This window comes from Cannabis sativa, chromosome 1 (genome assembly GCF_029168945.1).
Source record: "Cannabis sativa cultivar Pink pepper isolate KNU-18-1 chromosome 1, ASM2916894v1, whole genome shotgun sequence".
NCBI lineage: Eukaryota > Viridiplantae > Streptophyta > Magnoliopsida > Rosales > Cannabaceae > Cannabis > Cannabis sativa.
Window position 1 is genome coordinate 12897897 of NC_083601.1, and position 14685 is coordinate 12912581.

Consider the following 14685-nt stretch of genomic DNA (forward strand, 5'->3'; position numbering starts at 1 on the left):
TAAAAGTAGTAACAAAATTAAATGATTATTTTTTTTTATATATAAATCTTAATTTAAATGTAATGAATTAAAAGTTAATTCAATTAATTAATCATACTTTATAACAAATTTATTAGTTATATATTGTTATATCTAAACTTATTTACTTATTTTGTTTTGTAATAATTTAATTAGATATACTTTTTTATAAATAAATTTAAAATTAGGTTAAATTTTATATATTCAAAAAAATATAATTAAATAATTGCATTAGATTTAATTTTTTTATTATTTAAATTAACAATTAGATAAGAATAATTCTAATACAACACTCTAAGTAAATATGCATTAGATGGTACTAAATAATACTTAGTAATATATGTATACAAATTGTGGGAGTTCTACTACCTCCAACTTTGAGCTTCAGCAATAGGTTGTAAACTGCACTTTTGAATATTGATATCCAAAATTGTTTGATAGTTATGAAAGTTTGGTAGCAATTTTCAGTGGTGTTTTGACTTTTAATCACGGTTATTTTTGGAATAAACCTATCAATTCAAAAGCACAAATAAAATTGTTAAAAAAAAAAAAAGACAAGGAGAAGTTTTCTTATTAATTTCTGTTTAAAAAAATAAAACGAAAAATTAACTCAAATTGAATGGCACCAATTAAATTCCATTTGCTAATAAGGAAAAGAAAATGGCACCAAGAAAAAGAAAACTCGTCAACCAAATAATACGTACACTGTTTTGGTATTAAGATATTTGAGCAAAAGAAGAGTACTATAGAATAGATAGTGACATGTTTTAATTTTATCTCTTACCAAACAAACAACCAAAGCAACATGCCACTACCAACAAAGGCACCAAGTGGTGATTTGCTGTGGAACATAATTATATTTTTCTTTTATTAATTTTATATGCTTTTTAAAGAAATAGAAAATAATAATAATCATAATAATAGGCAGTGGATGCGATTTGGTTTCTTTTGTATAGACAGAAACATTATCACTAATAACATATCAATCCCAATCTTAATCACATATTGACTCTTGTCTTGTCTTAACCTAATTTAAATTTTACCAACACGTCATACAAACAAGGAATAATATATTAGTATGATTAATATTATTAGTGATTTGTGTACTATTAACATATCATAATTGGATATCTACGATGTGACAACTAATTAATAGAGAAGAAAATGAGAGGCTAATAATTGAAACACTACTGTTTACTCACATATAAAACCACTTTGCATTTTTATTGGATATCTACATATATATCAGTTAACAACATTAACTTATATTAATATATATATTTATATACATTTATAGTGCATATATATACCATCCATATTAAGATACGTGTTTGTATGCAAAAAAATTTACCTGTTACTTTCACTTCATCGAGAGAGAGAGAAGAGTTTTGTTGGAGTGATTTGAGTGGGAAACCACGTAAGTATTATAATATAGATCTACTTAATTACTTGTTTGATAATTTTGTTAATAAATATAACACTAACCAAATATGGCATCCTTCTCACACTTCACGACTGCATGTAAACAACGTCATATTTTGTCTTTGTCTTTTGCCTATACTTATATAATGCCTTGTTCTGTTTGCCAATGCTGCATATCACTAATTATAGGATTACGGAAATTAAGTTCAATACTTTAACTAAGGTATATAATGGTCTAACTTCTAAGTATTCCAAATTTTAGCAGTATAAGTACTCAATATATTTGTAGGGATATGATTTTGTCCTGTTATTGTACTTTTACGGAATATTAATGTATTTCGTAATGTACGACAGCCGTTGGATGAGGGAGTTATTTGATCTAAGAGTATAATTAGAGTTAAAAAGTGGTAACGTATCCTGAGACCTACCTAATGTACCCTAAGACCTATCTAATATAACACGGAATACATTCGTGAAAGTACATCACGGGACAAAATCGTGTCCCTATATTTGTAATACTGTAATATTCTTTTAATTTTGTCATTTTTTAGTATAAGACTCTATTTTAAATTTATTAAAATAAGATTTCAAAGTAATTGATACTACATTCAAATTCAATGATCTAGAATTTAAGTCTTATATAAGTATTCTATTTAAGGCAATAATAGAGTGTAATGATAAAACTATAAGAAAATTACTGTTTTACAAACATTGAATATTTATGTCGTTAATTTTTTTAAAAAAATTATACCACTTACAAATTCAAAATTTTCATTATTATTTATATCGATATTTATTCTTTTATAAAATAAAACATTATTTAATCATTTATTTTTGTGGTGCATGTATGCTACTACACCCAATAACTATATATGAAACGAGTCAGCCATGACTAACAAGATATGATCATTAATATAATAATGTATGGCTATAATATAATCTATTAAAATAAAAATTTTAAGAGCTAAATCCTCTCAATTATCGTTTTACTTATACTTAATTTTTATAAAATTTAAATTTTGGTGGTAAAATATTCTAAATTACTGAATCATTAGCAAATTTAAGGTGTCATTAGGCTAATTACCACCATGAATTACTTATGTGTATACATGACACTTTTATATTAATACACCTAATATTATTATTTTAAAATTATATAAAATTATAAAAATAAAAAATAAAATATTTAAAAAAAATAAAAAAAAATATATTATATATATAAATTTTAAAATAATTTTTTATATTTATTAAATAATAATATTAGTAGGTGTATCAATATAAACAATCTATGTTACACTTAACTGTGAAAATTATATGACATCTTAAATTTACTAATAGGTTAATAATTTAAAAGGTTTTATGACTAAAATTTAAGTTTATATGATTAAGTGGAAGTGAAATGATAGTTTGAGAGGCTCAGCATCGGCAAAAAAACTCTTTACAATAAAGAATTCTAATATTTTGCTCTATGCGAAATGAATTAGAGGATTGAAAGTGGTTTTAGTGTTTTGTTCCCTAATTGATTCAAATATTAGATTCAAGAATTAAAGCATGTAAAAGTAAAAAGATAGTACAAGGGTATGAGAGTTATGGTGTGTTATATGGTTTGATGATATTTTACATGTTTAAGGAGTGATGATGTGTTAGATGGTTTGACATTTCCTTTTTAGTTTTTATTGATGTTGCATTGGAGCTATTGCTCATAATCGCAAACATTTAGGAAGTACATGTTGATTTGGCTTTGATTATGATCATTCAGGGGACAGAGATTAGTAAATGTAGTATGTTGTCATTTGGTAATGTACTTTGGTGTGGTGTTTCGTTTAATATTCTCACCTACATTCTTTTTGTTACTTAATTCATTTGTTTTCATTTTCTTTAGTTTTTGTTTCAATTTAATTGTTACTGTTTGGTATTGTCGCCTGAGTCCCCCTGGGTCGGGGACTTGGGTCGGGGACTCGGGGTTGTGGTCCGGGTTCAGGCCAGGAGCCGAGGCTGGAGTTGGGGTCGGTAAGGCTGAAAGTTGGCCTTTGAATTGGGGTTGGGGTCCGAAGTGGGTTAAATTTTAATTAACAAAAAGAATATATTTTTGAAAAATATTTTTACTTTCCCAAATAAAGTAACAAAAAAAAAATATTTAAATAATAATTAGTGAAGGCATACTAAATATTTAGTTTGTTATTCATGCTTGAGTTTGTAAAAGTTTCAAACAAAACATGGAAGTGGTAATAACAGTTAAGGATGAAACACTAATTAATTACTTAGTACTTATTGAAATTTGATAACTCTGAAGCTTTTAAGTAAACTTAATACAAGATTTTGGCTAGGAAATCAAAATTGACAATCACTTGGATATATATAATGTTATGTTAAACAGCTTCTTCTCCACTTTTTCCTCGAACTGTATCAATCGAAACAAGCTCTTTACAATTCACATCCATAACAGGATCAATGTGTTGAGTTTCTGGCAATAAATCTTTGCTACTAATAATAAATTGATCAGCTGGGGGCTTGTCTTCACTTTTACCCCAAAGAACCATGTATAAGCCTAGGACAATGATAAGTGCTCCAATAACTCTACAAAACAATAAATAATACATACATAAAGTCTGAATTAATACTTGTAAAGTTATTGTCATATTTTTTCAAATTGAGATAATAACTGAAGGGAAATCTAGTGTATGCATTACCTGCCCAAGTACATTATCTCTGATAATATGAAGGAGCTCATTATTGCAACTATAATCATGCCTAGAGGATTAAAAGCTGTCACAAAAACTGGCCCCTTAACCTTCATGACTATACCCTGAATATAGTATGTGAACCCTGAACAAACAACACCCTGCATTGAAATTTGAAACATTTTTTCTTTTACTCATTAGTACATTTGTGTGGTTTTTTTTAGCTGATAAACATATTTAGATGAAGAAAGAATTCTAACACTGTAAAGAGAAGCTAATAACAAGGGACGCGAGCCTAAGGACCAGGCTGAAGGGTTGCCCCATTCTAATGCTAGTGCGACGACAGTGCTCTCGATTGCACCGGCCAAGCATATAAAAACTGTTAGGGAGAGCTCAGCAGGGTATGATGCCAATGTCATTGCCTACAAAAATCAAATGGTTTAGTATCTAACAAAAAAAAAAGTGTAGAAGTGAAGTATGGACAGGTAGTTGAGGGTGAAATTCTCTCTTACTTGAAGGATAATGAAGACTGACCAGGTTACACAACCTGATGCGATCATTACAGCGCCTTTAACCGAGGCTTCATTGTTAGTAGCTTGTGTAGAATCATGATGAATTGTTGGTTTTGTCCATGGAAGATTCAACATTGGTCCATTGTACATAGTCATAAACATAGCTCCTCCAACAGTCACTATGGTTCCCAATACCTTTGCTTGGCTATGAATTTTACCAAGATTGACCTTCTCAAGCCTATGAATGGTTAAAATGTTCAAAGATTAATTGATTAAAATTACAACCTTAAACGGGCATGGTTATGTGTATGCTAGTATGATGATGTATAATGTTACCTGACAATCCAAGCCAATAAGAACACAAATGCAGGAAGAACATTGCTCATGGCGGCTGAAACAGTAGCCGTTGTGAACTTCAATCCAGTGTAGCAAAGGTTCTGGTCTATCACAGGCCTAATTGAAAGAATAGACTTAGATTAGTTGATAATCCATATAAAAGAAATTAGTAAGAGTATGGTTAAAGTTTTAAGGATAATAACTCTAGTAAGCCAAGTAACATGATCTTGGTGAAGACAGATTTGGTCATTTTTGGCCTTGTTTTCCTGTAAAAACATTAAGAGTGTCAAGTGTCAACCTGTGAAATGTAAAAAGTCCAACTTAGTGAAAATTACTAAGATGAGAAATAATAGAAACCTCTCCAACACAAGGGCAAAAGGAGCAACAACAATAGTAGCAACAGCATGCCGGTATGCTACCAACACATGTGGGCTTATGCCTTGGTTTAAAGCGTACTTGAAAATTATGGACATCCCTGCAAAGCCGAATTGGAGTACAATGATACCAATAAATGGTTTTGCTGATTTGAGCATTTCAACAAATGATTTTGTTGACATTATTCTCTACTTACTTAAACTCTCTTACTTTCTATTTGTTCTGCTATAAAAGGCCAATAAACAAAATGAGCTCTCACTCATTTATATAGGGAATTATTTCATGCCTTAAGGTACATTCATGACTCATGTTTAGGTAGAGAAGTGAAAAAAATGAAGAGGGTTAGTTCCTACAAAGTTGAGCTGGCATAAATTCTAAATAATTTTTGTTTATGTGGATTCCATAGCCACCTCAGTGGGATTCCACAATTTCCATCATCTTTTGCAACTTGTATAAGTGTGTTATGATCTTAGCAATTTTTTTATTTTTATTTTTATTTTTATTATTACGCATATCATAACATGTCAATATCTCTCTCCTACACACATAACATATTCTTAACTTGGTGGTTAGCTTGGTGTGGTCTTCTCAAACATAGTTATATCTATCAAGTTTTTATGGACATGTTTAGCAGAGAAAGTGATACATTATAAAGTGTCTAATTAAGAATGTTTACTAACTTCTTAATTATTAAGATTACAAAAGCATTTTATTTTATAATATTAAGGTATACAATAATTAAAAGTAAAGTAAATTATTTTAATATAAGATTTAGAGTAACTTATTGATTAATTAGAACACATGATTATAATTATATGACTTCACTGAAGTGACAACCATATATTCTGCTGAATTCTCTTTAATGAGAATTCTGTAATAGCATCTCTTATTGTCAATCTTTGAATCTAACCAACATATGGGATATGCCAATGGAACAAGTAGGCAAGATTTGAAAGAGGCTTAAATCTCAACTATTTTTCCAGTCATTCCATGTTTTGTTATTTGACAAAGCCTTCTTTAATCCCTAATATATATCTTCTTTCTTTCTTTTTTCAGTTAATTCATATATATCTTTACCTATTTAGATAATTAGTGGACATGTGTGAGTAGAATTTTTATGTATTTCACCCATTGATGAGCACAATCTGTCAATCAAACCACCTTGCCAAGATGAGATAATATTACTCAATGAACAATCCCATCAGACAAACTATTCCTAAATGAATCACATGAAGAAAGGTGCCTTCTCCTCTGTTATGATATATATATATATATATATATATATATATCTGTGTGTGTATGATATATATATATATATATAGATGCCATTGTTCTGATTCTCATCCATTTCTCAACTATAAGGTATAATCACCTCAAATAAAGTCAAGTTTTCAAATCATATCTCACTAAAGCCACCTGAAGATCAATCAAATTTGTTTTTTCTTTTCTATTATGTTCAAAAAAAAAAAAAAAAAAAAAAAAGTTAGTTGTATTATTATTCTAAAAAAAAAAATTGTATTATTGTAGTAAAACTAAAACTATAATTTATATTATTTGTTTCTTTTGATTGAAAAGATTTTTATCATGCTGAAAAAAGTTTTTATTATTATATTTAGATTAAAGCTCTAAATACAAAAGTAGGGTATCCCATATTTTAATTAATCTATTTTTTTTTTCAAATGTTTTGAGCTTGTACTCAACAAACTCCATGTCACACAGCAATGAACAAAGAAATTTTAAATATTATTAAGAAAATTAACATATTTTTTTCTTTTTGAAATAACTTTTCTTTTTTTTTTTTTTTGTGTGTGTGTTTGGTACAACAAAATGTTTGAATTTTTAAAGTAGAATAAGGCCCTTTCAATATGAGAAGATTCCATTTTGCTTCATATAGTAGTTATCAAAACAAGGATAAAAGGTCTAAAACTTAAAAGGGATCAAGGTGACATCACTTTTTAATTTTATATCTTTTATAGGATACCAAAATGCCTTTGGCACCAAGTAGGAATAGAATTTTTATTTTATTTTAATTATTTTTATTATTATTTTTTTGTACAAAGGATTCCACTTGTAATTGCTTATGAGCACATATTTTGATTTTCAGTGCTGTTCCAACATCGGCCATTAGAGAAATTAGCAAGGTCGACTTTTGCTCTTCTTTTTCTTAAAATCATTCTTCAAATCCGATCCCAAATCAACCATCAAACAATGCACTTAACACAACTGTAACTATATAGAAATATTCTTTCAAAAGAAAAAAATTAATAGCAATAAATCTATTTACTTATGGATATATTATATATATATATATATAAATATATAAATCAAATTAATTGAGTTTTACAAATAGTGTTGTGCACACACAATCATGTGTATAATTTTAGCCATATATTTATATGTATCTTTATATAAAATGTGTGGCTATTTAACCGTTTTTATTGGTTTAACAGAATATTTTAAGAATATAAAATATTTCGTTAAATTTCACTACAACAAATTAATTTATTAGAGGTGATAACGCCCCTAATGTATTTTAGAGGCGACATGTCGCCCCTAATAAGTCATCCCTAAAAATACCATTAGGGTGACAAAAAGTCGCCTGACAATTGGAGCGACATTGTCGCCCCTTGAATTTAACGGTGTTAGTAGGGTTAGTTTTATAAATATATATAATTGGGGTGTGCATAAATCATCCAATCCAATGACAATCGACCGATTCAATTACAATTGACCGTCAAACATTGGATATCAAATTGTCATCGAATCGGATTGGATTTTATTTTTTAATATCCAATTGGATCGGATCGGATATTGGATGGGGTGTCCAAAAATCCAATACATCCAACATTCAATCGAACTAATTAGTATTTTCGTTTAGTTTGGATGAGTAATTAGATTTTATATTGTTATACGTAAAATATATATATATGTATACATAAAAATTAATATTAAAATTTTACTCTTTTTTTCTTATATTGGATAGATCCAATCCAATCCAATCCAATACTTACTGGACCTAAAATATTGGATGGATCCAATCAGATCCAAAAAATACTAGGTCTAAAATATTAAATAAACCTAAATTAAACCAATAAATATATATATGAAATATATCCAACGGATAGAACCAATCCAATCCAACATCCAATGAATATTGGATCGATTGGATGACTGAAATTAATTGGATCGGATCGGATGGTAAAATCTAACATCCAATATATAATTAAATCGAATCTGGATAGACCTAAAAACATTGGATGTGATCCAATAAACAACCCTATAATATAAATATTAATATTATTTATTTTAGATCAATTTAATATATATAAATATAAATATTATTTATTTTAGGTTAATTGAAGTTATATCAATTTTAAATTAATTTAAATATATATAAATATTAATACATTATTTATAACATTATTATTTTTTTTATTTTTACTTTTAATATTAAAAGTATATTTAATTTTAATATTCTTTAACTTTATATTTATTTTCCTTAAATTTTTAAAAATTCAAATATTTTTTAAAAAAATAAACAAAATTTTAAAAAATAATTAGTTGGGACTTTTTCATTTTTACACTTCAAAATAATTTTTTTTGCATTATGACAAAATTCTACATAGAAACTCCTATTGCAACTAGCGCTTCAACTTAAATTGCAACAAAAAATCTTAAAGAAATCCCTTCTCCTATACCATTCGTTAAAGAAAAAACAAAAAGAAAAAGTCTCTTCTTTCATATTCCCTTTTCACCTCACAATACCATCATATCTCCGTCTCTGTCCTCGGCGGCCAGGGCCGGCCCTGAATTGAAATGGGCTATAGGTAACAAATTTTTTTGGACCCTTACTATAAAGATAAATAGTATTTTTAAAAATTATTAAAATAAACATGTATATTTTTTAAAAGGCAATTTTTTAATTTGGGCCCCTAAAATGAGTGGGCCCTAGGCGCGGGCCTAGCCCGCCTATGCCCAGGGCCGGCCCTGTCGGTGGCGTGGCTGCTGTAATCTCAACGGCATGACTCTTCTAAACCTTGAAGACGCGATCGCTCTATTCCTGATCTCCCTCTCCTCTTGTTTTCGTTGCCATCCGTTGCATAAAGAAAAGTATCACTAAGCTTTGGGCTTGAAGTTTTAATCTTTTACCTTTGAATTCGCTATCAGTTTTTTTTTCTTTTCAATTTACTCTGAATTATATGTATATGTAACTGTCGGGGGCTGAATTGGGATCTTGCTTTGTGCTTTGAAAGCCGCGGTGGATAAATAAATACTAAAAAGCATCTTAAAGTGTCAATTATAAAAGGCCATACCTATGCAGGATTGAATTAGATTGGACTAAAAAGAATTGGATTGGACTGGACTGGACAAGATTGGATTATGCTAAAAGTAATCCTGTGTTTAGTTTAAGAATAGACTAGACTATTTTTATTAATTTTCTTTTAAAAAAACACTTAAACTAAAATAAAAAAATATATAATAATAAATAAATAAATATGAATAATTTACAGTAAAAGAATAAAAATAATTAAATTATAAAATAATAAATTGTATATAATTAAGTATATATTATAAACATATAATAAAATAATTTATCATATTTTTTATTTAATAAATAATTAAAATAGTAAAATCAAAAATACTTTTTTTAACTGAGTAAAATAAAAATACTTAAATAATGTAAAATTGTTTACGTTAAACACTAATTTAATATAAATATTAATTCTTTTATAAATTTTTTATAATTTAAAATTAATATATAATTTTATTGTCGTATTATTTCTCTTATAATCAATTTAATTAACTATTGTTTAATTAATAATAATTTAAATTTTGAAAGCTTATGTATAATAATTTAAAATTATACACTTTCACTGATTTTAATGAATAAGTTTTTGATAAAAAAAATCTATACATAAATGTGTGATAATTCTTTCATTTAAATTCTTATTAAATTTAAAATATATTAATAAAATAAAAATTAAAAAAACCTTCACCTGCATGGGATTATTTATCCCACTCTTCTAGATGGAATAAATAATCCAAGATAGATGAGATTAGCTAGATTAGTTATTCAGACTTTCAACAAAATATTGGACTGGACAAATTAGCTTGTCTAATCTAGTCTAATCCTGTGTACCAAACGGGTCCTAAGGTGTTAGCTAGTGATGCATCAAATACTAATACTATATTCATCAAACCACTTAAACTGTCTGCACCACACCACACCGCAAAAAAAAATGCGGTTTGAAATTTTTTGCAGTGCGGTTGCGTTTTGAATTTTTTAAATCGCATGGTGCGGTGCGGTTTGCAGTTTTGAATTATTAATATGCAGTTCAAATTGCACTGCACCACACATTATAAAAATACTAATTTTTATATTTATTTAGGTTCAATATTTGAATGTCCAACCCAAAGCCTACTAATTATTGTATTATTGAACCTTAATTTTTTTTTTATATTTATTTCTAAGTCTTATGGTAGTTTTGACAAGTGTTACTCAAGTTTTATTGTATTTGTGATAGTTTAATTATTGGTGATTGTCCAAACTGCAGAAACCGCAAAAATTGCACCGCACTATTTTTTTGCGGTGCGATTTTTGTAATTTTTTAGTTTCGCATGCAGTTTGCGAATTAGAAAATATCACATGTGGCAAATTGATTTGAAAAATAGTTAAAAATTGTATCACTTGTACCGCAAATACTTCTAATTTATAGCATTGTTATTAGGTACTCTACGATGATCAACACTATACTAATATAATGTATTGCAATTAATTAACTGGTTTTCATATTATTTATTATATTTAATTATGAGATGTAATATTAATTTATAACATAACAATACATCACCTCTTATTATCGTTACGCATTTCTGGTAATACTAATCCTAGTAATATGTTAAGTAAAATATGACTTCTCTATTTGTTTATTATCATTTGAAGAACTATATTTTATCAACTGCATATATTTCGAGAAACTAATACATTAACCCGTACAGTGACAGATATGATGAATAATTTTATTAATTTAATTATAATTTTTTTTTCTCGAACTTTGACATGTACCAAATTATGTTCTTTGAATTTTTTTTCGTTAAAAATTCTTCCTAAACTATTGAGATTGTTAGATTTAAAGAGAATTTTTAACGGCAAAAAAAATTCAGTAACATAATTTGGAACATGTTAAAGTTGAGACAAAAAAAATCATAATTAGCTATTTTATTAAACTTTATATCCACTGGTGATTCGACAATCCATATCATGATGGTCAATAATCTGCTAATCATTTCAAGTGCTCCACTAAAACATAAAAGGAAAATAGCAATGACGTAATTATAATTTTGAGTAAATGGGGCATAGTGCTATATATATTGTGGTCGGACTTTTCGACATAGTACAAAATCCGCAAGAGCTTGGAAGGAACAGGTATAAAACGGTACCAAAAAAGAAAAAACAAATTTAAATTTGGCATGCTACAAAAAAAAAAGTATAAGTTTGAGAAACAAAAAATATATAAATTTAATCACGGTGCAATATTACGAAAATACAGCATGGAAGCACTAATATGTTATATTATTTAAGGTAAATGCCATTTTAAACTCTGTGTTTTGTAAAAGTTACAGATTGGACCTTATGTTTTATTAAATGACAAAATAGACCTTGTATTTTCTAAAATAGTAAAAATAGAACCCTGAGCTTAATTTTTGACAACTTTTTTTTTAATACAACCAACTTGAAGACAATGCTTAATACGAACAGATACAAAAAATGTAAACAATTTTATCATAGCACTTTTAGATCAGATTATAATTAAACTTTATTTTGACAAAAAATCAATTCAGGATCCTATTTGTACTATTTTAGAAAATACAGGGTCCATTTTGTCATTTAACCAAACACAGGGTCTAATTGGTAACTTTTGCAAAACAGAGGGTCCAAAATAGTATTTACCCTATTATTTATAAATAATATAATATATAAATTAAATATGTGTAACAAACTAATATGCAATATATATGACATTATACATTAGGTGTCATGATTTTATAATATTTAAAGGAGTTATTTATTACTACGAGTAACTTTCACTATTATTATCTATCTTAAGAGTGTAAAAAGGTATTACACATCTTAATTTAAAATTCTTAATATTATAGGAGTTATGGTGTGTGCATGAATTACATTTGAATCTATAACATTGATGGGGTTATGAGTTTGAATTTCAAATGGATCCTAAACACTATATAAAGAGGTCTAAGGTGCTCATATTGAGAAGAAAAGTTTTCTATCAAAAAAACACATTGTTAGAAAACCATAATACTTAATAATTCCCAAAGTTATTTTCATGAGAGTTCTCTTAATACTTAGAGATAGGGGGAAATAAGCTTTTGGACAAAAGTGTAATACATTGTTCAAGTTATAGTGATCTCCGTTCAGCAAAAAAAAGTCATAATGATCCCCACTAATCTACACTCAAGCTTGTGAGTGAGTGTACATACATATATTCTTCTCTTGCTATATATATGTATTATATTACATGTGTTGTATTCTTCTTTTTCTATCTTTCATATATATATATGTAATATATATATATAGTGTATATATATGTATTGTAATATATATTTAATTAATTTCTTATTTTAGTCCTTGTATTATTTCACAATATAGAGGTATAATGCATCTTGATTTTCTTTCATTGTAATAAACATTACTACAAAAGACACTACTCACGTCGGTCAACACTTCTGTTCATTGCGTTGACCGATGTGAATAGTATAGGGGAATGTTGGGGCGTTGTTTTCAAACTAAAGCAAAAAATTATTAATTAGCGTCAGTTACTAAATCGTCGCTAATACTATACCCGATGCTAATAGCGAATTTTCTAAAAAAAAGTTATTTTTGTGTCAGTTTAAAATTGAAACTAACCTTCCTAGCTTCATTCCTAAACTGATGGTAAAAGGATTTGACTCTATGATACACTAACACTAATGTTCTATACCCTAACCTGTTGGAAATATTTTATCTGGATCTAGATTTACTACCAAGTATGTTTCATTAACAACCTAATATGAATTCTAAAGCAATGAAATAAGCACATAAGAGTTTAAGAAAACTTTACATTGGGTGCAGCGGAATATAATGACTCCTTCCATTCAGATCTCTAGCCCTTGATTCCTTTCTGTAGCAGAGCATTATCAAGATCTAAATCTGGATCTCTTTCTCTCCTTCTTTGGTGCTGATTTTCCATAGTCTTACATACTATGATTGAGGTACCACTTGATGTGTGTGGGCACTACTCTATCATTCAAGGGAATTTCGAAATTAGAAGAGAAGAAAAGAGAGAGAAGGCGCGGCTTGGCTTTTCTCTGAAGGAAACAATGTGCAAAGTTATTAGTTTTCTGAAGCCAATACTTTCTATTTGTAGAATGCCATCTAAGTTTAGGTTAGAATTGTGTGGCATTAAAATAATGGAAAAAATAAAATGGTAAACCTCTTGCATAGTGGGCGGCCCATATAAGGAAATTGGGCCTCACTTTGCAACTTTCCCATTTTGTTATTTTTATTCCCATTTTCTCAAAAATGCCAATTTTCTAATTTAACCATTTAAATGTCAATTCTAATTATTTAATAACTTAAAAATAATTATAAAATAATATTTCCATTTAATATATTTATTAATTTAGACATATAAAGTATATTAATTAATAAATAAACCTAGAATCTCTTTTCTTTACAATTTCACCCTTGCTTAGTGAAAATTCATAAAGTAGACATAGTCTAACTTTTAGAATTATAATTGATTAATTAAAATCAATTAACTGAGTCTTACAAGCAGTATGGTCTCAACTAGTATGGGGACCATGGGTCTATATAACCGAGCTTCCAATAAGTCGAACCGAATTCACCAAGTAAATTCCCTAACTTATGAATTCCTTATTGAATCCACTCTTAGAACTTGGAATTGCACTCTTAGTCATATAGAACGCTCTATATGTTCCACGATATAGATACGTCATTAGTTATCTATTGTTATAATCCTAATTTGATCAATGATCCTCTATATAGATGATTTACACTGTAAAGGGATTAAATTACCATAACACCCTACAATGTATTTTATCCTTAAAACACTTAACCCTGGATAAATGATATTTCAGCTAAGTGAAATGAGTACTCCACCATTTATTTTCGTTTGGTTAAGCTCGAAGGAAATCATCCTTTACTTTCTATTCGCTAGATAGAAGCTATAGATTCCCATATTTATGTTAGTGCTCCCACTCAATTGCACTACTGTGTTCCCAAAATGTACGTATCACCCTGACCCAAAAGTAGGCTTAAC

General features: G+C 28.0%; 1 protein-coding gene across 1 annotated transcript; it reads right to left on the bottom strand.

Moving 5' to 3' along the window:
* Nucleotides 1-3600: 3600 nt before the first annotated feature.
* LOC115705892 (WAT1-related protein At2g39510) lies at nucleotides 3601-5663 on the bottom strand. The gene is made up of 7 exons (XM_030633348.2): nucleotides 5327-5663; nucleotides 5173-5235; nucleotides 4970-5086; nucleotides 4634-4871; nucleotides 4382-4543; nucleotides 4131-4282; nucleotides 3601-4017 (listed from the first exon to the last, which is right to left on the bottom strand). The coding sequence occupies exons 1-7, from the start codon at nucleotides 5524-5526 to the stop codon at nucleotides 3810-3812; spliced, it is 1140 nt and encodes a 379-aa protein (XP_030489208.2). The 5' UTR covers nucleotides 5527-5663; the 3' UTR covers nucleotides 3601-3809.
* Nucleotides 5664-14685: the final 9022 nt, after the last annotated feature.

Bases quoted from the DNA above. Each gene is read 5' to 3' on its own strand.
- LOC115705892 (XM_030633348.2), bottom strand. From the start codon at position 5,526: ATGTCAACAAAATCATTTGTTGAAATGCTCAAATCAGCAAAACCATTT. The intron at 5,236-5,326 runs GTTTCTATTATT...ATGTTTTTACAG, and splicing joins TTTGCCCTTGTGTTGGAGAG to GAAAACAAGGCCAAAAATGA. The intron at 4,018-4,130 runs GTAATGCATACA...ATTGTTTTGTAG, and splicing joins GAGATAATGTACTTGGGCAG to AGTTATTGGAGCACTTATCA.